Raw genomic sequence first — 22,655 nt, forward strand, 5'->3', positions numbered from 1 at the left:
TATATTTGGTGCGTCATGTTCATGTGCTGTAGGCCCAACTTCACAATTTGTACTAAGTTTGTCTGTCATAATCATTCATTCATTCATGCAATAGACCAAACACCTTTATGCATTATCTTCTTCTATTTGTTAGATACGGGATCAGCAGGGCAGAGCCAGCAGCCATCAGCCAGCACCTCACCTCCTCATCTAATCATTTAAGGAATCACAAGCTCCCAATATTATTAATAAAATACAACAATGTTGTGAATATATGTATGTAGTGGGTAAAGTTTACATTTTTGGTCTTTATATTTAGGATTAAAATTGGTTTTTATTTTTAGTCTTTTTAAAATATTATAATTTTGGTTTAATCGTTAAAATTAAAGTCAAAATTAACAGAATACGAATAACACAATTGTGTTGCTCAACATAACTTGTTCGTGTTTTTCACTATTCATGGGCTCTAGCGCCACTGTCATCGTCGGAATTTTTTTTAGACAGCTTTTACAGCTAACCAAACCTCCTCCCAACTCGTCTGATCCCTACGCTTTTTTCTTTCCTTTCCTTCAACCTAACCATGCATCCTCACATGCTCTTCCTTCACCCCAAACATTTTTAGAATTCGTTTTTCTCTCTTTGCGATTCTCCTACACAATAGCATCATCTTCTTTCCCACTCCCTAGCAATCACTCTTATACCGCCATACCTCACTTTTACACTTTATTTGTATTTGAACTTTGTTCTTCTTTTTGAAAACTCTCACACCCACTTTCATACCTCCAGATTTAAAGAATATAGTCGTGTTTCAAAGAGCACTATCATGTTCTTCATTCATAGCCATGAAAAATCTACCAAAACGGCAGTGGAGAACACGGCAGACACGATCGTGCTCTTCAATTCTGTAAGTTCTAAATACACAAACGTTCCTCGCTATTTATAGAATTACAAATATATTTTTTGAACTTGTAGTTGTAATTACAATTACACTACATATTTAGAGGCAAAACCTTACACAAACACCACCTAAGATACACTTACATTAACATTCCCTTAAAAGGTATATCTGTAATTTTACAAAAGTAATTTATCTTTAATTATATGGGTGGAAGAAAAATACGGAGTATTTGAAATGGGCAAATTATAATCTTGTAAATTAGCAACATATATTAATGTTATCACATTTCCACATTTTATTATAGACGAAAACTTTGATTAATTTATAAATTTTACACCTTTTATTCCTAGCAAATTACTTTTTGAGGACAAAATTTGAAATTTAATAACATGAAAGCATCATAATAACACACCAATCGAATCCCACTATTCATGCTCGTACAAGCTGACTTTCAAGAATTGGGTTGGCGATTTACGTAGCAATTCCCAATATTTTGAGGTTAGAATATCATAAAAACAGTGATATTTAGGAAGTGAAAGTGATGATTCGATATGGCGTAAAAAGCAAACAAAGAATTGTGGGACGATGTTATGCTATCAACTTTTTATGGATTTTTGTTGTTTGACTTGTAAAAATCAGACAACCCCACATGTCACTACAAATATACTAAGGACGTCAAACAATAATTAAATTATAGATGAATTAAAGTGTCCTAAATTTAACTCGATTAATCTTTTGTCCCACAAGATTAAGTTAAACTCCTTACGCAATTAGTCTAATCCAAATTAAATTTAATTATGAAATTATTATTCAATATATAACCTGTCACTTGCTGAGGCGCGACAAATACATTTAACAAACCTTATAGTTAAACTTCAAAAATAGGAACAAAAATCTTGATGAAAAATGTTGTAATCAATTTAAAAAATTATATGAACCCTTATTTGGATGAAAAATACTGATATTAGCAAAAAAAATAATAAATATAAATTTTTAATTTTGCCTCTTATTTAATATTTTAATATATATTTTTGCCCTTATAAAATGATAAATATTTGCACTATTATAAAAGAAAACTCATCGATCGTACCAATTTTTTATCATCCCATTTTACCCTTTCGTTCATCTATTCTTTAAGGAAATTCTTAATTATTTTAAAATTATTTTTTTTTCTCTCTACCACTGCTCAATTTTTCCCCTTCATGCTCTCCGTATTTTTTGCCTTCACAAATTTTCATAATTTTAATAAATCCTATTACAATTATTTTTCTCTCTCTCACATTCTACATGTTTTTTCTTTTTACGAGCTTCTATATTTTTAATAAATTATAATTTTTCTTTCTTTCTTACTTTACTCCACATTTCTTTTTTCTTAATTACTTTTTCATCAACTCACTACGTTTTTGCGTCTTTTTATAATTTATTTTAGTCATCCCACATCATAATTTTATATGCTCGCAGGAACTGTGTGCAACTAACTACTAATATGTATATATGGAGTGAATTTAACATTATTATGTGTTTTTCTTATAAGTACAAAATTATTACATGAAATGTTAAACGAGGGGTAAATTTAGAATTTTCTAATTTTAGCATTTTTTGTCCAAACTCTAACAAAATACGCCAAGTGTAAATAGTGAAATTTTTAATGGGATGTAAGTATAATTTTAAAATTATTCTTACAAAAATATAATTTTATATTTTTAAAAAGGATATAGATATAATTAATCCTAAGATATTGTACTGAGATTACTTACAACGAATTAGGGATGAATGTTTGGGTAGGATATTTCTTCGTGTCTCAATTCGGGTATCGCACAACTTGATGCTCCATTTTTGAAAGTCAGTGGATTTACGATAATACCCCTCTACCCGATTGAATATCTTATATTTACCAAAAATTAATTTATTTTATTTTCATTTCTTCTTATCTCAATCTTCTTTTTTTTTTTTTTTTACTTATTCTTCTTCTCTTTTATTCAAATCAGCAATCCACACACATGCGATGTTTGGACAAATAAAAAGAATTTGCAATAAAAATGTTAGAATAAATAATATTGACACTTTATGAGATTAGATTAAAATACACAAGCACTCCCTTTTTTTCATAAAATTACAATTATACTCCAATAGGTTATAGTTGTAATTACAACTACACTCTCTATTCAAATACAAAACTTACACAAACACCCCTTGAAAGATATTACACTAACGCACTAACACCTCTTAGGAGGTGTAACTGTAATTTTGCAAAATATACGAGGTGTTTGTGTAAACTGGTATAACCTCAAGAAGTGTCAATGTAATTAACCAAAATGTTACTATACATCAATCATTGTGTTTAAATTATGGATTTTGATCAATTTTAATGCATATATAGCATCAAGCAAAACGATACAAATATAGTTTGAGTTGAGGAAAAAGAAAGAGATCTGTGAGAAAAAAAAAATAATTATAGTTGTGGATTTATTGAATATATAAAAATTTGTGTGGAAAAAAAAGATGGAGAAGGGGGAGAAAATTATAGAGCAGTGGGTTGAAAAAAAAAAATGAACTAAGAAGTAAATTACTACTCTAACCCAACTTTGTCTTAAAAAAAAATGAATTAAGGGATAAATCTAAATATTAAAAAATTGATACGATAATAGAATTTTCTTTTATAATAGTACAATATAGAGTATAGATACCATTCTTCTTAAATCTCACTAAGAATCCATCTTTCAAATTTTCTTTTATTTACGTCTTATTCTCACAATTTATATTTCTATAAAATTCTAAAATGTAGGCGAAATAAATTATCAAACTCAGATGTTAGTGTTTAAAATTTAATTTTTCTTATGTTTTTAGTTTTATTTTTGCATTTTATTGTTTAATTTAGTCGATTGACATTAAGAAGTTGTTCAGCTTTTTAAAAGCTTTTTTTATCGAAAAGTATCAAGTACTCGAAATTTTAATTGTCTATAAATTTGAAATCGGGATCGAATTGCTATACCCAATTCGAACTCCGAAATCCGACCCGACGTCCACTGATGGTGGGAATAAATTATGCAAAAATTTATAAATTTAACTGTAGTAAAAATTATGAACGTTTAAAAATAAAAGTAAAAAAAAAATGAAAAGAAAGTCAAAGTTGGAATGCTTAGAAAAAAAACTTATTATCTACAATTCTACTAATAAGTTGGTAATAGCTGTTTATAATTTTTTTGCTTAAAATAAAATTTATTTAAATAATTCGAAAACAGAAACTATAAATTAAAAATACTCATTTCGACTTTATTTTAGCATAAAAATACAGAAAAATACTGATTTCTAGGTGCTGTAAATATTTATATAATTATTTAATAAAAATGAATTGATTCTTTCAAATTGATCCAACGTACATTAAAAAAAGAAATGGATATCGCTTTCATGTGTGCTGTCGTTGGGATATTGACAGCACGACAAACTGATGATTCATTTATTGGTCTTAGCCTCAAAGGGCGAAGGCCTTCATCCTTTGATCCAATGGCATGTGTTATTCCTCCAAATTCAACTGTTTGTCCCTCAAAATCTGTAAATTCATGAGATGTTGATTGGTTTTGCCTTAATGAAGAAAGTGATAGTTTGATTGTGTGGATTTTAAATTTTGGTGGTGAGATGTTTTTGCTCCCCGCCTAAATTCTAATTAAAATAAATGGTAAATTACAGTTATTTATCATAAAATTTGATATGATTATAAATACTTTCTCGTTATTTGAAAAATTATAAATATTCTTAATGATTATTTACTCTACCCACCTCCAATTTTTCTACGTATTTTTTCAAAAATTATATTACCATAAGAAAATAAATTATTCCATGTTATAATGAGTATGACTTTAAAAAATTATAGTAAAATTAATAGTATTAATCAGGATAAAAGAAATAAATACAAATCTTAATTTATTCATAATTGAAAAATAGTTGTCATGGGTTTAGCCATAACTGATGCATTTGTCACAGTCTTTAATTATGCCCAATGTTTTGACATTGTTGGCTAAAATAACGCTCAATAGCTACAGCACAACTATAATTACTTATTATTTACTGTAATTTTTCACTTTTAACATGATTGGGTTTGACCAGACCTTAATCAAATATATAACAAGTGTAATAAAAAAGATAATCAATAACATAATAAATATATCACACTTACTGGACCAAATATGAACAATAATTTTGTCTTTTATATTTTTGTAATATTATCTAAATCGAATTTCAATATTTATTATTATTATTGATGGTGGTAATTAAATATAGAGACAAGTTGAGGGAAAATACAAATTGGTTTTATTGTTGGAGAAAATAATAGTTAGGAATGAGGTGAGTGGTTACCCAAAGCACCTATTATTTTTGTGTCACCCTCAATCCTGATTCTTCAAATATTTGACACCGACGCCCCGAAAACTACTCCAACTATTGCAACACAATACAAACACCTCCTAATTTAATTCACAAAATCTGAACGTATGGGCATTCACAATAATTCATGTTGCCGTTATTGGGCCGTGATATTGGACTGGGCTATCTCAACCACATCACTAAATTATCACCATCTTCTTTATTTTTTTAAGTATGTCAGTTTCATTTTAAGTTATTTTTTTAAAATTATTGTGGTGGATTTGAAATTATATCCTAGAAAACACTGTTGAAAATTTTGATGAAAAGCTTTTTATTTTATTATTTATTTCAGATATAATAAAATCAAAATTTGTGAAAATCTTGTCCACTCGTATACATTTGTTCTTTTTCACACAATTTTTATATCTGGAAATTTTAACTTAAAGAAATAAATAATTAAAATATAAAATCAGAGTAATAAATTTAAATTTGGAATAATTTTATTAAGTTACAGTAGGAGAATAATAAGTGGGAGATGGTTTTGTGTCCTTGAAAATCCAAAGCAAGTAGGAATAGGATAAGCTGGTGAACAACTTACTCAAGGAAAAAGCAGAGTCCACTTGTCACCAAACAAAATCCCCAAATTCCGGAACCTAAATCCGCATGCTGATTTTACCGCCAAAACGCCAATGCTCCACTCTCATCGTTATGGCCATCCTCTGCTCCCCTTCAAACCTTGTTCGGCTCCTTACCGCCCCCGGATTCTCGCATCGCTTCACTTTCCCGCTCCAACCAAGGGAGCAATTATTGGGTGGTCGGCTTTCCGGACTCCCAACTTCAGGGTTTCTCCCGTTCTGCGTTCCTCATCGTCGCAATTTTCATCTTTCTCTGTGACCAGCAATGCTGAAGATTTTAGTGTGGAGTTGGGCAGGCTGCTGGCGCTTTTGCCGGAGGACATGCGGAGGAGGGTGAGCGAGCATCCGGAGTACAGTGATTTGATTGAGGTGGTCATGGACTTGGGCCGAAAGCCTTTGGCTCGGTTTCCCACGGGGGATTTCATGTTGTCCGATCATCCTATTACAATGGACGATATCCAACATGCCACTTCACTGGTATATTGGTTCTATATTTCTTTTTTATCATTCCCACTCATTTTAGTTTGATGGAGCTCTACATGCTTGCTTTCTGTTTTGGGAGGTCCGTGCGCCTGGTCTTGATGGCTTTATGCGTCTTATATCGTGTGAAATGAGGATCTATGTCTGAGTTGATGAGGCCTTGTGCTTTCTTCTCCTATCTCCATCATTTCCTTTTACACTGTATTAATTTATTGTGTCTATCATCCCTACGTTGTTGGTAGGTTCAGCAAACTTAAGTATAGGTTTTATCATGGTAATGTGAAAACAGGAGATATAGTGTACATCATTAACCATAGACTGCATATGTGCCAATTACTTATAAGTTCTATTGTCTGAAACTAAAATCTTTCTTAAGCATATAATCACATTTTTGATACATTGTAAAATTACTTATTAATCCAGAGGATTTCAAATGAATTCAATACTTATGGATTTTCAAGTCCAGCTCAACGATATGAATAACCTCAGAGAGAATAGCCCAGAAATTGAAATTCATAATTCTGTGTTGACTTTACATGTTCCAGGTTGGGGATTTTGCAGTTGATAATCGAGCGGGAATCAGCAGAACCTTGCACCGTATTAGTGCTATTAGGAATAGGAAAGGTACGATCATTGGTTTAACTTGCCGTGTTGGTCGTGCAGTGTCTGGAAGTGCCAACCTGTTGCGAGATTTAGTCAAGGATGGCGCTTCCTTGTTACTCATTGGGCCACCAGGGGTGGGAAAAACAACAATAATCAGGTAAATATCTGCATATTTCAGTAGAAACAGCTAAAATAGTGACTTGTTCTCCTTTTATCATAGTGTATCTTGATGTAGCTCCTTGAGCTGTGAAGCTTATACATAAAAGCAAGTAGTTCATTTCAGCTACATATCGGGAAAAAGGTAAGGTTTTTTGTTTTTCCCGGCGATCGTAATTCTTGAATGCTTGCTTAGAAATTGAGATTCTGAGTACTGATTTTTCACATGCAGTCACATCTAGGCGCTGCTTAACAAAACTGATTTAGTTAAATGATGTAAATCTATTCTGCACCACCCACAATGTATGTAGCATATAATAAGTTATAGCACATTCTACTTTGCGGGTCTTTATTTTCAGTGTCAAATATTATAACTGTGCTGAGTGAGAGTGAGACACAGTTGTGCACAAATTGGTTTAAATCCTAACGGGTTGATGCTTTTGGCATTCTATGTGTTTCCATTACTAGGTTGCATCACATGCAAATGTAGACTGGCATGTGAGAGGTTGTTTAGAGAATATCTCAGTCTTATGTATACCTCTGTGCTTCTGCACTCAATTTACTGGTCATCAAGCTATAGAACACATAATTTATTAAGAAAAAATGATTTTATCTTTGGACTTCTTTCTATCAATTACATATATTCAGATTCTTTTGGTTTTTTGTCTTCATTTCTTTTGAGGGAATGGATGGTTATCTGAGTCATGAACCATAATTTGCCAAGGTCCCTGGTGATAGACTTTCTTTCTGTGTCTCTTTGCTTCTGCTCCTCTTTCTCTCTCCTAGAAATGTGAATTCAGATGTACACCATCACATATGTTGGTTGTTTTCAAGCTAAAGGTTTCTTCTTGGTACTTATGGAACTCTCTTCTGTAGTTGAAAATAAGCTAGCAGCAGTTTTCAGATTCCAAAATCTTCTTCTGATGTATCGTTGTAAATTGGTAAGGGGAATGCGATGAATTCAATTCTACCTATTATTCAGAATATCTCTGGTATATTGCAATGATGGGGATCCTCTTCTTCATAAGCTACTAACCATAATTTTTAAGCTGGTACCTTGAAGTGTTGTTTGTTGGTCTTGAAATTTTTAGTGTGTACAAAATTATAAAAAAAATTTATCCATAGTCATTCTATTAATCTTGTTAAACAACATTTGAGACTTTTATGATCAGTTTTAGGCTTGATGCTGGAAGATTTATGCTTCCAGCGAAGCTTACTTGCACTGAACTGTATAGATATTGATGCAGAGATACATTCATATTCAACTATCATTTCAAGCTTGCAAAGGTTATTTTGTTATGTTCTTGGTTTTAAGGGACATAGCTCGTATGCTTGCAAATGAGTATAAGAAGCGTGTGATGATTGTTGACACGTCAAATGAAATTGGTGGTGATGGAGATATTCCTCATGCGGGAATAGGCGATGCTCGGCGGATGCAAGTCCCACATACTGATGTGCAACATAAGGTTTGAAAATTGCTCTTCCCTCTAATGACCACGAAATTAGACAAGTCAAGTAATGCAAAGATTGCTAGTTTCAAATGGTGCATGTGATTATGAGTATGACAGAGGCAAAATATAGAGCTCATGGATGTTACAAACAACTCAGTGTCTATTGACTTGGTATGCTGACCATATCAGCTTACAACAGTCTGCTTCATTTGTATATTGAAGTTCATTTTCTCAGATGTTTTTAGATTGGTACAGGCCGCCTTACACAATTTATGAATATATGGAGTTACTTAATGTCAGTTTTGCAAACATATAGTACAGATTATCTTGAGATAGTAGCCAATTGTGTGTATTTTTGGAAATACATTGTGATGTAATCATGAATGTGATACCTAACTCTAGCTGATTGGCTTAATGCATTGTAAATTCTAGGACATCCACATGAATTATTCATTTAATTTAATTGGTTCTGTCCCTTGTATGACATGTCTTATGAGTCTAGACATGTAACATAGTAAATGAAAATTTGTTTTAACAGATTAAATATGTTAGCGGATTTCTCATCTTTAGTTAATTCTTTTAGGTGCTGATAGAAGCTGTTGAAAATCACATGCCACAAGTGATTGTGATAGATGAAATTGGCACCAAGCTTGAAGCTGCTGCTGCAAGTACAATTGCACAGCGTGGAATTCAGCTGGTTGCAACAGCTCATGGAGTAACCATCGAGAATTTAGTGATGAATCCAGCTTTAGAAATGCTCGTTGGAGGAGTGCAGGTAATATTTGATGTGTTTGCGAAGCTGTCCAATAGTACCAATTAAACTTCTTCTGTCTTGATGCTTAAATGTTTCTTCGTCCTGTGTTAATTTTCCTCATTGTAGAAAGCTGATTAGGATAACCCAGATAAAAGGTTGTGTTGTACTTGTACTATGATCAGGTAGTGCGGGGCCCAGAAATGCAAGCTTTATGATTGTGCTAAATCTAAATAATATCACAGAGATGACTCTTTAATTCCCTTTAGGAAAAGATTTATCTGAAGGCCAAATGATTAAAGAGCTAATATCAGGCTACAGAAAGATCTTGTTTCACATAAAGAATAATGGTATAATTGTTAGATAACTACTTCTGAAAATTTAATCCACCAATATAGGCACTGGATGTAAGAGCCAGGAGGTCCCTGTTAACACCCTTTGAATCTCTAACTATGAAGAGCTTTCACCAAATACTCCTGGCAATTTGTCAGACCTGGTGATTGTTGGACTTTTGTCTTAGAGACTATTTCCTACCAATCTGCATCTCCAACCTACAATCAAATGGAAAAGAAAAGTGCGAATACTTTCCATCAGAAACGTCTGGAATCCCTTTAATACCCATTGCTTTATATGTATCATTAGGTCCCTGCAAATAGCATCAAATGAGAATCAAACTATAGATTTGTTCAGAAAATTTCGATTTGAGCATTCTTTCTTCATTTTGGTCCTACCCACATCTCAAAGTAGATAAACACTGCTGGTCAATGGATTTCTTTTTTTTTGCATATCTACCCCATAATCGGAGTAGATAATGCTGCCAGTCGACTATTAGTTATGCACAGGCTTATGTTTTTATGCGCCCTGTGAATCTACTCAAGTCGTGTTAGATATTGGCAGAGTCCTCCAAGCAAATTATTGGTTGCATTTGTCGTGCGGGAGGTATTTGTTGACAATTTTTATTGGACAAAAAAACATATTTTAAACTGTTTCAACACGCCCATAGTCGAGAGTTATCAGTTCCTTGCAAGTTATCAACAACTTATCTTCTGTTATTCTTTACTGTCTTTGGAAGAGCTTTATCATAGTGACTCTTTCGCAGAGTGTGACATTAGGAGATGAAGAGGCAAGTAGGAGAGGTGTTCAGAAGACAGTGTTGGAGAGGAAAGGACCAGCAACTTTTAGTTGTGGGGTGGAGATAATTACTAAGACAGAGTTACGAGTCCATCGTTATTTAGAAGCCACAGTGGATGCTCTACTTTCAGGTTTTGATTTCCTTCTGTATAACAAATGATTTTCCTTGTCTCGTTCTCAACTTTCCTGGTAGTATTTTGAATGTTTATGCTATTGCTACTTTTGCCTTGAGTAGGACATCAGCCAAATTTTGAGGTTCGGAAGATAAATAAGGAATCAACAGATGAATTTGAACCAAGGTTATCTAAATCTGATTTTTCTGAGACAAGCAGGGAAAGTGGGACAGAGGAAACTTCTGAAATAAATGATATTACCCATTGCCATGACAAAGTTGTCTCAGAAGAGAACTCCTGTAAGGATGAGGATGCTCTCTGTGTATTTCTCTATGGGGTAAGAACTTCCACGGTACTAGTAGTCTGGACCTGGGTTTTTTGCTATTTTTCTGTGAATCAAATTTGCAGTTATGTAAAGTTGGTCAATAAAATTTATCTTTTTTCTATATGCAATTGCAACTTTAAATTGTAAGTTAGTTTTCACCATTTTAATTCTAATGGTGGAGTTTCTTTATCTAGGAATTTCCACTAAACAGGGATGACATTGCTAGAACTTGTGTTAATACTGTCAGGGATGAATTGTCAATTTGAATGTCATGATTATTAGATTTTTACATCAGCTGTGGCTTTAATGCGATCACTGTCAATATGATTTAGCCCCTCAAGAACTTGAAATATAGTTTAGTGCCATCTATTATTTAGTCCGATATATCTACTTCTTAATAATAGAAATTTTATGGGAAAAGAATGATGGATTAGGCTGGTTTGGGAAACACAATGATTGAAGGAATTTGGAAGTCAAAGGAATCTGAACATCATATACTGACAAGCCTAAGATCCATAAATCAAATTATATTGAAATGTATAAGAGCTTCCAACAAAATCATTAACGAAAATGCTGAGGTTGTCAGAAGTTTAGGTGTGAAAGTAATGTAGCAAATCAACATGTAAGGAATGATCACCTAGCAGATGAAAGAAAGGGAAAAAAGATAGCAAAGGAATGAAATAATTCTTCATGCTTAGGTGGACATTGTAAATGTGGATGGTGGTGCTAAGTCATCCTTTAATGACGTTGAGTCAGCATTTTGCGTATCATGATGGTACAAATAGCTCAATATCGCTGCAAAGGTTTAACATTTGAGTGGTAGTTAGAGGTGTCAAGGTGCTAATTTGGAGAGGTTCTGGTGGCTTCTGAACTCTGTTCTTTCTCTCCATGTGGGAATGTGATGAATGTTATGAGATACTCTTGTTCAAAGAATACTATGAAATGATGTTATTTGCAAACAAAGCCCTTCATTATGGTTCCTCATATTTGGTGGACTTTTATTCATTTTCTTTATAGCAACAAAAATGAAAATCTTAGTTTAAGAGGAAAATTCTCTAGATTCTAGGAAAATATGGATTGAAGATGCGGTTGCATATATCAGAACATACTTCAAGGCCAAGTTTTCACTATTCATTTCTGTCGTCAATTTTGCATTAAAAGCAAAAGCATGATGTAAAGCAATTCTTGGATAAAGTAGTAACTGTCCTATACATGTTTTTCCCTGTGTGATTAAATCTCTATGTATAGTTTACCTATCATGATTGTAGAGTGGGTGCTATACCTTGCTTAGATTCTTTATGAGGACTGGTGCAACTTAAAATGCTATCAGTTTTATAGATATCAGAGGCAAGCATGGTACAAGGGATGAAACAATTGAAGATAGATGATACAATTGAATTTACTGACAACATCAGTGAAGCAGATGTCTTATTAGCATTGCAGTCCAAGCTCAAAAAGAATTCCGGGCTTCAAGCTGCTGCAAAAGCTCGTGGAATTCCTACTTATGTCAGCAAGGTAACTACTGGAAATAAGTCATTCAGCTTTTCCGTCTTATTGTCACTGCCAAGAAAATGTACTGATTAAATAATTATGAAATTGATTGACAAAAACTAAGACATACAATTGTGATGATTTGTATGGTAAATGTTTCTTCCCTCTCTTCTTATTTTGCCTGATCATCTTCTCCTTCTTTTTCCTTTTGCAGACAAGCTCTTTGGCTCAGATAACCAAGGCCATACAAGCCGTAATGTCTGATTATGCTGTTGGTTTTGAATTCTATGAATCTGAAGCTAAGGCAAATGACTCAGAGAAAATTGATGCCTTGGAGGTAATTTGTTGAACTACGGATATAAGCTATTGCAAGTTGGCTGTTTTCTCTCTAGAATTTGATGGTAGAAGATCAACTTATTTTTTCGCCATCGGAGGAAAGGTCAGGTGGCAGTATAAGCTGTTGGTTGGGGTTTCGACCGGAAATCTGGTGGCTGTAATAGCAGCTCTAGTTTAAGGGTCCCTAAAGTTCACTGTGTTACACTGCTTAATGAGCTACAACATTGCCAACTGCTCAACCTAGTGAAATTTGGGGAACATCCTTTCAGGTTGTCTGAACATCCATGAATGAGGTCTTTGACAGCGTAAATTAATGTCTAGAGATTACATGCATAACAAATGACTACTCAATTTGAGCTGCTCATGATTTTCATTAGTTGAAGTGCTAGGCATGGTTCCTTGGCAACCTCTATGTTGGTCAAGGAAACCACATAAAGTAAATCTGTAAATGAAGTTTGTCGATTCAATCAAGCGGAAAAACTTACCTGGTATCATAATTCATGTATTACCAACATGCTTCCGGACCAAAATATACTTTGCTTTATAACTATCGTAATTATATTAACATATCATCTAAAGCAGGAATAAATGCATCCTCGTTATGCCAGATTGCATTGTAACTGTAATAGTTTGATACAAAAAATTTGACACGAACAAGTTATTTTTGTATGTACAAAGGAAGCAAGAATTGCAATTGAGCAAATAGTAATTCCAGAAGCGGAGTCCGTCGACCTGCTTCCCCGCCCATCAAATATATTGCTGCTTCAAAAGGATCTGATTCGTAAATACAATCTTAAGTCAGAAAGAGTTGCTTCTGAGCATGGTGTCTGGCTCCGGATCCTCCCTCTACAGGGTATAACAGGTGAAGACAATTCTGAGAATGAAGAAGCAGATGGTGCTAGCATGGGAGACTTCTATGGACTAAATGGTGAAACAAATGGGTCAGCCTTCACTGTCAACAGATTACCTCTCCTTCCTGACTAATGGGGCTACTTTTGATCTCCTCTCCTACAGAATAAAAGACCCAAAACCACAGGTATGTTTGTACGGTGGTATCTGTCTTTTAATGTACACTGGGCGTGCAATTTTTGTGCCACCAGATCTGTCAACCTTAATTTCTCAAAAGAGCTCATTTTTCAGTCAGACTCCTTAAAGTACCAATTAACTAGTTTTGCCTATAACACCTTATTCCTGATGCTTTTCAGTATCCTTAGAGCTTAGAACAATTTTCTGGGAAGTTTCGCGTCTTCTGATAGGAAAGATTTTCATAAACCTAAAGAATTTTCATTTCTCTTGAACCTTTTGTATATTTGTCACCCATCAATTTTCCAGGAACTTAGATATAGGACTAAGCAAAGTGAAAGACATACAAAAAGAAAAAAGAAATACAAATCTTGAGTAACACGTATCAATGTGACTAGCTAGAACATTTAGTGCTGGTTTCTCTTATGATATTAGTTTCCTTTCGGTTCATTGATGCTTGCCTTTTCAATGATACCAACTGCTCAAAACACTTTAAATAAACAAGATAAACATAATTTATGGTTTCAGCACATTATGGAAAAATGGATAGCTTTATCAGTCGTTGACAATATGATAGTGCCCCAAATGACTTTGAACTATGATTCCATTATTTAATTTGTACTTGGTGCTCTTTTCCGCTTGAAGCAATATGATGGTGTATTAAAATGCTTATCCAGAATATGAAAAGTCAAAGCTTTTTCAGGAGCCCAACTACTTATGTAGATTAAAATGTACAAAAGGATAACCTTAATTTGTGTTCGAAGAAAGCTACATAATTGCCTATATTAGTTTTTCTGAGCATTATCTAACTTTGCAGAGACCCAAAGATGGTCATCTTCATCAAAGTTGACCAAAAACTGAGAAGAAGTCATCGTGTTTGCATAAAAAATTAGTCATTTACTTTGGTGGATCAACTTGCTTTCTGTGTTAGGCATTTTGTTTTTAATTAGGGGTACTCTGATACTGTTGTTATATACCAAATGTCAAACCCAAACTTCACGTACTCTGGGTACATTAAAGGATGGACTACTTCTCGAATCTGAAAACTTCACAACTACAGCAGATTCAATATGGGATGTTGTCTCATCAGTATTCCATTTCAACAAATGAACATGGGATCATGGGAGGTCCCTGAAAATTTGGTGACATGAGGGCTAATCTCATGAATATTGCAATGAGTTTTTCTATTGAATCTTTTACATTTTGATTTGTTTGATGACCCTCTTATTCGCTACAAAACTAGTCCCTTTTTAATTTCCACAATAGCAATAATTCGTATTATGAAAATACTTATGACGAGACCATGCAATTTTGATACTCCAAAGTCGATGAATGAAGTCTTTTGTTCCAATTCTGAGAAATTGGGAATGATACGATGTTTGGATTGCTTAAAAATCTTGTCTCTAGAGCTCGACCGACCATGGATTATCTCATGCCACCCCACACCACCCAGCGCCCCAAATAAATGAATAAAAGGAAGTATGTAAAGTTGATGGTGTATTTTTTTTCTTTTGAGCTTTTGGATCATCCTGTTTTCCCTTTACCTTTTTAGGTGGGTGAGGAAATGTCAACATCCAAAATATTGGCGGTACGAGAATAAGTGTGGCTGGAAATAACCTCAAAGGTATTGGAAATGCGCTTTCAACTTCTCCAAGATACTTTTGGAGACATTCTCTGAATCTCTTTTCAATTATTAGGTTTTCTTATGTATATTTTCATATATTGTTAATGCGAATACAGAAATGAAATTTGATTTAGCTGAATATAAATGTAAATCATGGTCGAAGCGACAGATGAAAAGTGTTGCACATTTGGGATTTTGTTTGGTTCTGCACTTTTTTTATGGTATAGCTTTTGTTTTATCTTTAGTGTTTTCTGTAGAGCAAAGCAATTTGAGCATCAGAAAAGCTTTACATGTGAGTGCACATTAACCACTGCCCCTTCAGCAAATCAGGTTTCGTGAGCAATTAATTTTAATAATATCGTTAGTTTATTTTAACAGGTGATTAACTTTTATTCAGTCTTGAAAACGCATGATCTCTAGCTGGCACCCAATACTAATAATGCAGTCGAACAAATGAATATATTTTTTCTGCATTTAAGTACATCCCTTGTTATTTTATGGAAGACATTATGCTTGCTTATTCACACGATTATTCATACTACTCTTGTCCCTATGTGCTTCTGTATGTCAACCCCAACCCTGTTTCATATGCTCTGAATTGTTGCCTAATGTTTGTTGTACAGTGCAGTGAGAAGAAATCAAGATTGTAGTTGAAACCTGCTTGAGCCTATCAATATTGCTGCCCCTTATTAGAGTGATGTGGTTCTGCATATGGCGTGGATATGCTTGCCTTTGATTATCAAATGAAAATTTAAGTGAATAGATGTGCCTTTCTTAAGTGTATTGTCCCAATAGCCAGACCTGAAATTGGAGGGCTTTTCTACAATAGTGCAAAAGCATTAGGCTTCTGGAGTTTTGCTCTTTGTTCTTATTGTACAGAGAAAAGCTAATTTTAACCAGAAACCAAACTTAGATGCTTCCCTTTACATGCAAACCCTTCACATATAATAACACCCAAAGTCCAATCCCAACTCTTCAGAGCCTCATAGGGGAAAATCTGGATTCTAGATTACAGTGAGTAGAACTTTGTTCCAAGCCAATAGTTGAGCTTCATACCATCAGCAGCTGCAAGAAGCCAAACAACTGACTTGGACACTAAAAGTTCTTAGGTAAAGAAGGGCTAGTCTACGTGCAACGATGAGACTTTTGACAATTAAATTCTCCTCCCCTGACTTTTCTAATTTGAATGTGTTTTCGAGTTCATTAACAATATCAATCAAGATATGCATCATAAGACCACTTTGTTTGAGTCGAATCAATTATATGATTAGTTTTATTATATTTATATGAATGGATTGAATTAATTACACGATAATTATAAATTAGACGGTGATAGAATTTTCAATAGGTAGGAAGTAGGAAAGTGATAGCCTTTCTCAAAGAGAAAGGCGGCAAAAATATTGCCGCAATGGCATATTGTGGAAAAGGGGAATCGCCTTTTACATCCACGTTGGCCATTGAATATTCACGTTTGAGGTCAAAATAGCAATAATAACATTACCAATAACAGGAAAGTTGATCCATGTACAAAAAATAGTAATAACTACTATTCTATTCTATTCTATTCTTTTTTTATTCAAAAAACGTTCCCCTATGAACAAAGTGTCATTTTCTTAGGTATTTGATTGCATGGTATCAAGAGCGTGCATCCACTTCAAAATCATAATTAGTGGAGTCCTTAGTCTAGAATAAGTGTCTTATTCGGCCCCTCTTCATTAAATTATCACATAAGTTGAAACCTCGAGAGCCCTATAAATATCCCCCCTCCCCATCCCCAAGATTTCTATCTTCAACTCTACAAGAGTTTCAAACTTCTCATTGCAAATTCATAGCTAGTTAATGTCACATGCCCACATGGCTAGTGTAAAATTTTGGTTTTGCATAGTACTGATCACGTTTTCATTTGCTGTTTGTGAATCGCGTTCTTTTCCTTCACCAACACAACCTCAAGGACGTGCATTGATTGAGAGCGCACAAGAAATTATCAAAGAAAGTCTGAGGAGAAGAGAAACCGCAGATATTTGGTACGACCCCAATCGGGTTAGCCCCGGGGGACCTGATCCTAAACATCATTAGTTTGTGGAGCGAGAGAGGTTTATAAACGAACGTGATGTAGTTTGGGAGAGACCCTTGAGAGTTTCCCCCTTTTTTTGGAAAAAGATTTATATCTTTTTGCATGTTTAGTTGGACAATACTTGCACCGGTGATCATTTGGGTTCGATCACCATGTAATTTGTCATTACTGAATAAAATGAACCTTTTTTACTTTATTGCTCTCCCTTTAACTGGAACTCATATATAGTACTCGTTTGTGATGTATTGATAATCCCATATATATATCTGTGTCTATATATATATATATATATATATATATTATCTCTGCATTTCATTCTTGCAAAGTACAACTTTTAAGTGGCGAACCATGAAAAATTATAATATGGAAAGGGAGATTAATTTAGAGATTCAATTCTATTTTTCGATTATTTTTTGGGTGATGTCGACTTCTTGAATGCACCAATACTATAAAATTATAATAGTATTTTTTGTTACCCCCACCTTGATTTTGAAATTACATATTGAAAAAGAATGAACTTACTAGCCTATGAAGTCTTGCGTCAATTATATGGTTAAGATCACAAAACTTTTCACTTAGTAGAGGTTTGGATTCGAATCCCACGTATATAAGTGTTTTGTTTATGTCAACTTTTTATGAGATTTAGTATAATTTTTAATATTTTTTATTTTTTTGAAAAATTACTTGATAATAACGTTCGTTCAACAATTGACCCATTTCTTCGGCTTCCATTAGGGCTTCATCGAATTCTATATTGAATTGCTTAAATGTCATTTTGAATTATAAATTATAATTTAACATATTTATTGGAATTGTACATATATATATATTTATGAAAACATCCGACCAACATCAAAATTTTATATACTTTTTTTCATAATCACATCGTCCAACGTCATATTTTTTAATTTTTTTATTATAAACATTAAAATTTTAGCAAGATTAAAGTTGGCATTTTCACATTATAATCAAAGGATTACATAGTTAGATTACATAGCAAGGGTATTGAAAAATTTTTAAATATAAAAAAGTATCTATAATTGTATCAAATCTCAAAAAAATTGAATACAATTTACCCTATGATTTATTATCGTTTGAATGATAATAAAAAGAAGACTTATTACTCCTTTTTTTCCGCATCACAAGTTACGGTTTTGTATATGTCTGGGCTTTAATCTGTATAATATAAGATTTCAATTAATTTTTTATAGTAGTACGAATTTAATGAAAGTCAATATTCAATTTATATCATGTCATAATAAGCCAAGAAAATTGGACACGGATTGCAATAATTTCCTAAGGGAGGAGGACCCTCAAGCTCTATATGCTTGCCCATACATTTTCTCAATCAACAGTTTTATTTATGTGCAACAAATGCACTGCACTATGTTGTAAGAAAAGAAAAAACCTTAGTGGCAATAAGTTCAATGATAATGTCAAAACTGTTGCCATTTACGTATGTTAAAGTCCAGACAAAGTTATACCAATAATTCTCAAAAGTTTTAATAGTAAAAAAAATTGGTATTTAGTCCCTCGGTGGGTTAGGCTCAACATCTTTTACAAGAGTTCTTGATTCAAATTTAGATGGGCATGTGAGTATGATGATTACGTCCTATATATATACAGAATTCGATGCTTTGTATGCTGTGTATACAGTTGAATGATACACACTCCTTAAGTTTAGAAAATATAATATGTGTCAATCATCCACCTACTCGATGTATTGTGCACTGAATGTGGCATACAAAAAAATCAAGAAAATATGTAAAATGACAAGCTAATATCAATAAATCACCCACTGATGACTTATCATAATATTTTCATTGTGGTAATTTAAATACTGATTTTTTTCAATAATAAATTGATTATAATAAAATAAAAGTTGTAATTGGCACATACATATCATTATATTGCCACCTAACATTGTCACTAATTAGCCCTCATCCACTTTGCTCCATGTGATGATAAATAACAGATGATATGTATCACCAAGATCAATGAAGATAATTAGGCCTCATCCACTTTGCTCCATTGTGCTTGCTACAGGGCAAAATATTTTTTTATTCTATAAAATAAGGGTAGAATTTATTTTGTTAATATAACTATGCTTAGTAACATTTTTAGTCTCATAAAACTCAAAATCACGACTTTTTAGTTTTAGAAAATGTGAATCATAACGCCTTTTTAGTCCCAAACAACACCTTTTTAGTCTTAAAACTACAACGCACATGATTTTTTTGAGGCTAAAAACGTGTGATTATAAGTTTTATAAAACTAAAAGCGACACCTATCATATTGTGATACCAAAATGAATTTTGTATTGTTTTATGGGACTAAAAAAGTATTTTACCCTCTTGCTACAGGAGCATCGAATTAATCTTATTACTGTGTGTTTATGTTCAAAGACTAAGTAATTTGATTAAATTTATTTATTTGTTATATTCAAATATTAAAAGTTGATTAAGTATATCAATAATTTCATATTAAAAAAGATAAAATTTCAACATAAACAAATTAATAAACAAGAAACTTATATGAAAGTAGATATATGCTCGCATATCCAACCTCCTGACCGTGAGGTTTCATCCTTAACACACCACATTAGCGTTTTCTTACTGCATATGCTATACACAAAAGAAATCCACTTTTTTGCTTTTTTCTAATTATTTTTCCTTCACTTTTCTTTGTAGTTTTTGATTTTTAGTTCAGGGGTGCGACTTTAGAAGTATATCGGACACTGCGTCAAGTTACCTAATACTTTTAAGGATAATTATATTAATACTCTCCGAACTAAGGTTTATTTACACAAATCATCCATGTCTTTTAAGTAATTACAAAAATCCTTCTTGGTAGCCAAAAACAGGAGTAGTTTGTGTAATGTTGTTGACTTTTTTTAGGGGATTATATGTGTAATTTTTCAAAAAATAGGGTTGATTTGTGTAAATAATATTGATGTTTTCTATGGGCGTAGTTTTCAAAACATGATTGATTTGTGTAAATAGATTATAAGTTAGGAATGGAGACGTAATTATAATAGTGTCGGAAGAAAGATTGTGTGTTGAGTGATTTGGGTGGGATTAGTAGTTACCACTGGGCGCCCAGCCAATCATCACCTGGACAATATCCTTTGCACACAATGTAAACAAGGGATTCTTCATTCTCACCTTTGATAATGGAAGAAGAAGATCTGCAGAATCTTTGTATCTATTCTAATCAACAAAGGCATGCTACACAAACAGTCAATTCTAGACCAACCACTAAAATCACACATGTTCCAGACCAAGATTTTAGACCAACCATTAAAATCACACATGTTTCAGATGAAGATGTTTGTGAAATCTAGTCCCAACTCGATTGGTTGGTTTTGTGTCTTGTAATAAAGAAAATTCTTGACGGAATTAATTTTGGAGTCATATTTTAAACTAATTATACCACAAATATAATACACTTATTATATAAATAATGTACAATATTGAGAGAATTGACACACGAAAAATGTTGTTAGACTTACTATTGAATTATGCGGAGTCCAAATATTATTATATTATATACCTTGACACAAAATATTATATGCGACAAAGATTGCAATAATATGATTAGGGGGGAGGACTTTCAAATTATGCTTCCTCATCAATTTTCTCACAACTTTTACGTGGTATGCATAGATTGTGGACAAATTTGGTGTAATTATACGTAAATGTTTTGTAGTTTAAGAAATTGCATCTACTATTCCTAACATTTGTTTAAGTCTAACAAATTAATCTGTCTGTTCAGGAAGATTCACAAAAATTGACTTACAAATTTATTATAGGTCAAATAATTTTTTTTGTGATCAAACAACCATTATAAATGTAAAAATGCACCTTCTCATATGCAGTACTATGTGAAGATATATAAGGATAGTTTGGTTAAAAAAGATTTGTTTGACCTGCAATAAACCGGTAATAAATTAATCAGAAGTAAATATGAATTTCATTCCCTTACATGTTCCTACCCGATCCAGTGACTCGGCGTCATCAAGCAGTCTACAGAAATGTACATGCTTTAACACGTAGGAACATTTATAAATACTGGTCATCTTACATACACTGAAACTACACATTTATTGTTCTGAAACCTGATCTTTTCAACCCTTTTAGATATCAGAATTTGAAAGCATTAAAGAAGTTTAGTTGAAAATACCCGAGCAAACCTAATATGTTTTGTTCTAGTATCGTCATTACGCTTCAAATCGAGGTGTATCGTATAAATCTCCAATCAAATTTACGGTAATTCACCTACCCAATATCTTGTTTAATGGATCATGTATAGTAAATAATCTTTAATGTTGTGTTTATCTTTAATTAGCCAATTAATTAATGTGGTTAAAGCGATTGTCTCATTTATTCTTACTCTGACTTTATATCTGGTTGCTTTAAATACATTTTACCAAAAAAAAAAAAAAAAAAACTTTAAATTGAGCTTCATGAAATTGTTTCATCAACGTGACAAAATCCTAACCGAAATTCTTCCGTAGTCAATTTTGATAGAATAATACTTTGCTGCGAGCCGTTAATGATTAATAAATATATGTTATATTCAATGTTTTATATATTGAATGTACGAATAAATAATAAATAATTTTTAATTTTTAAAAAATATATTAAGATGTAGTATTTATAGGACGATCGTCAATAAAAAAATTACAAAGATAACACAATATGAATAAGGGACTAAATCTGGAGAAGCTAATTTCAAGATGTAAAATTATTTAAATGTCTTTTATTTTATACGAAATCACCTAAATTTTTATTTAAAAAAAAAAAAGAAAAGATATAATGAATTTGGGGTAAATTGTGTCATACATTGAACTTGTGGTGTGGCATACCAAGTTTAAGCCACTAAACAACATGGATGGCAGTAAATCTTTGACTCTTGCAAACTTCAAAATCATGGTAAAATTGACGACTTTGTCACAAATCTTGCAAGAATCTGAGTTGAAAAAGAGAAAAAGGCGCCGACAATATTATTCTAATTAATTTGAACAGAAGACAACTGAGGTGATGATAAATACAATTTTGTGTTGGATTACTTAGATCAGTTATCAGAATAGTGTATATGCATGATTCCCATATAATGTATTTTTTAAAACAAATATGTAATAATAATCCGATTACTTATTAATATATATTAAATATTGAGTGTAGCATTTATAAAACCATTTGATGAGGGAAATTACCTCAATAT

General features: G+C 32.7%; 1 protein-coding gene across 3 annotated transcripts; it reads left to right on the forward strand.

Annotated features, from left to right (window-relative positions):
- LOC105165430 (uncharacterized protein ycf45) lies at positions 553–17,592 on the forward strand. Of its 3 annotated transcripts, none has more exons than XM_011084440.2 (11): positions 553–883; positions 6,135–6,348; positions 6,897–7,111; positions 8,426–8,576; positions 9,145–9,336; positions 10,412–10,574; positions 10,679–10,893; positions 12,220–12,396; positions 12,587–12,709; positions 13,387–13,744; positions 15,284–15,589. In XM_011084440.2, the coding sequence occupies exons 1-10, from the start codon at positions 822–824 to the stop codon at positions 13,690–13,692; spliced, it is 1,818 nt and encodes a 605-aa protein (XP_011082742.1). In that variant the 5' UTR covers positions 553–821; the 3' UTR covers positions 13,693–13,744; positions 15,284–15,589. The 3 variants fall into 3 exon arrangements, with proteins under 3 accessions (XP_011082742.1, XP_011082740.1, XP_011082739.1); XM_011084438.2 differs by lacking the exon at positions 553–883 and adding an exon at positions 15,979–17,592 and having other exon boundaries at positions 5,749–6,348; positions 15,284–15,355; XM_011084437.2 differs by lacking the exon at positions 553–883 and having other exon boundaries at positions 5,749–6,348.

This window comes from Sesamum indicum, linkage group LG6, assembly GCF_000512975.1.
Source record: "Sesamum indicum cultivar Zhongzhi No. 13 linkage group LG6, S_indicum_v1.0, whole genome shotgun sequence".
NCBI lineage: Eukaryota > Viridiplantae > Streptophyta > Magnoliopsida > Lamiales > Pedaliaceae > Sesamum > Sesamum indicum.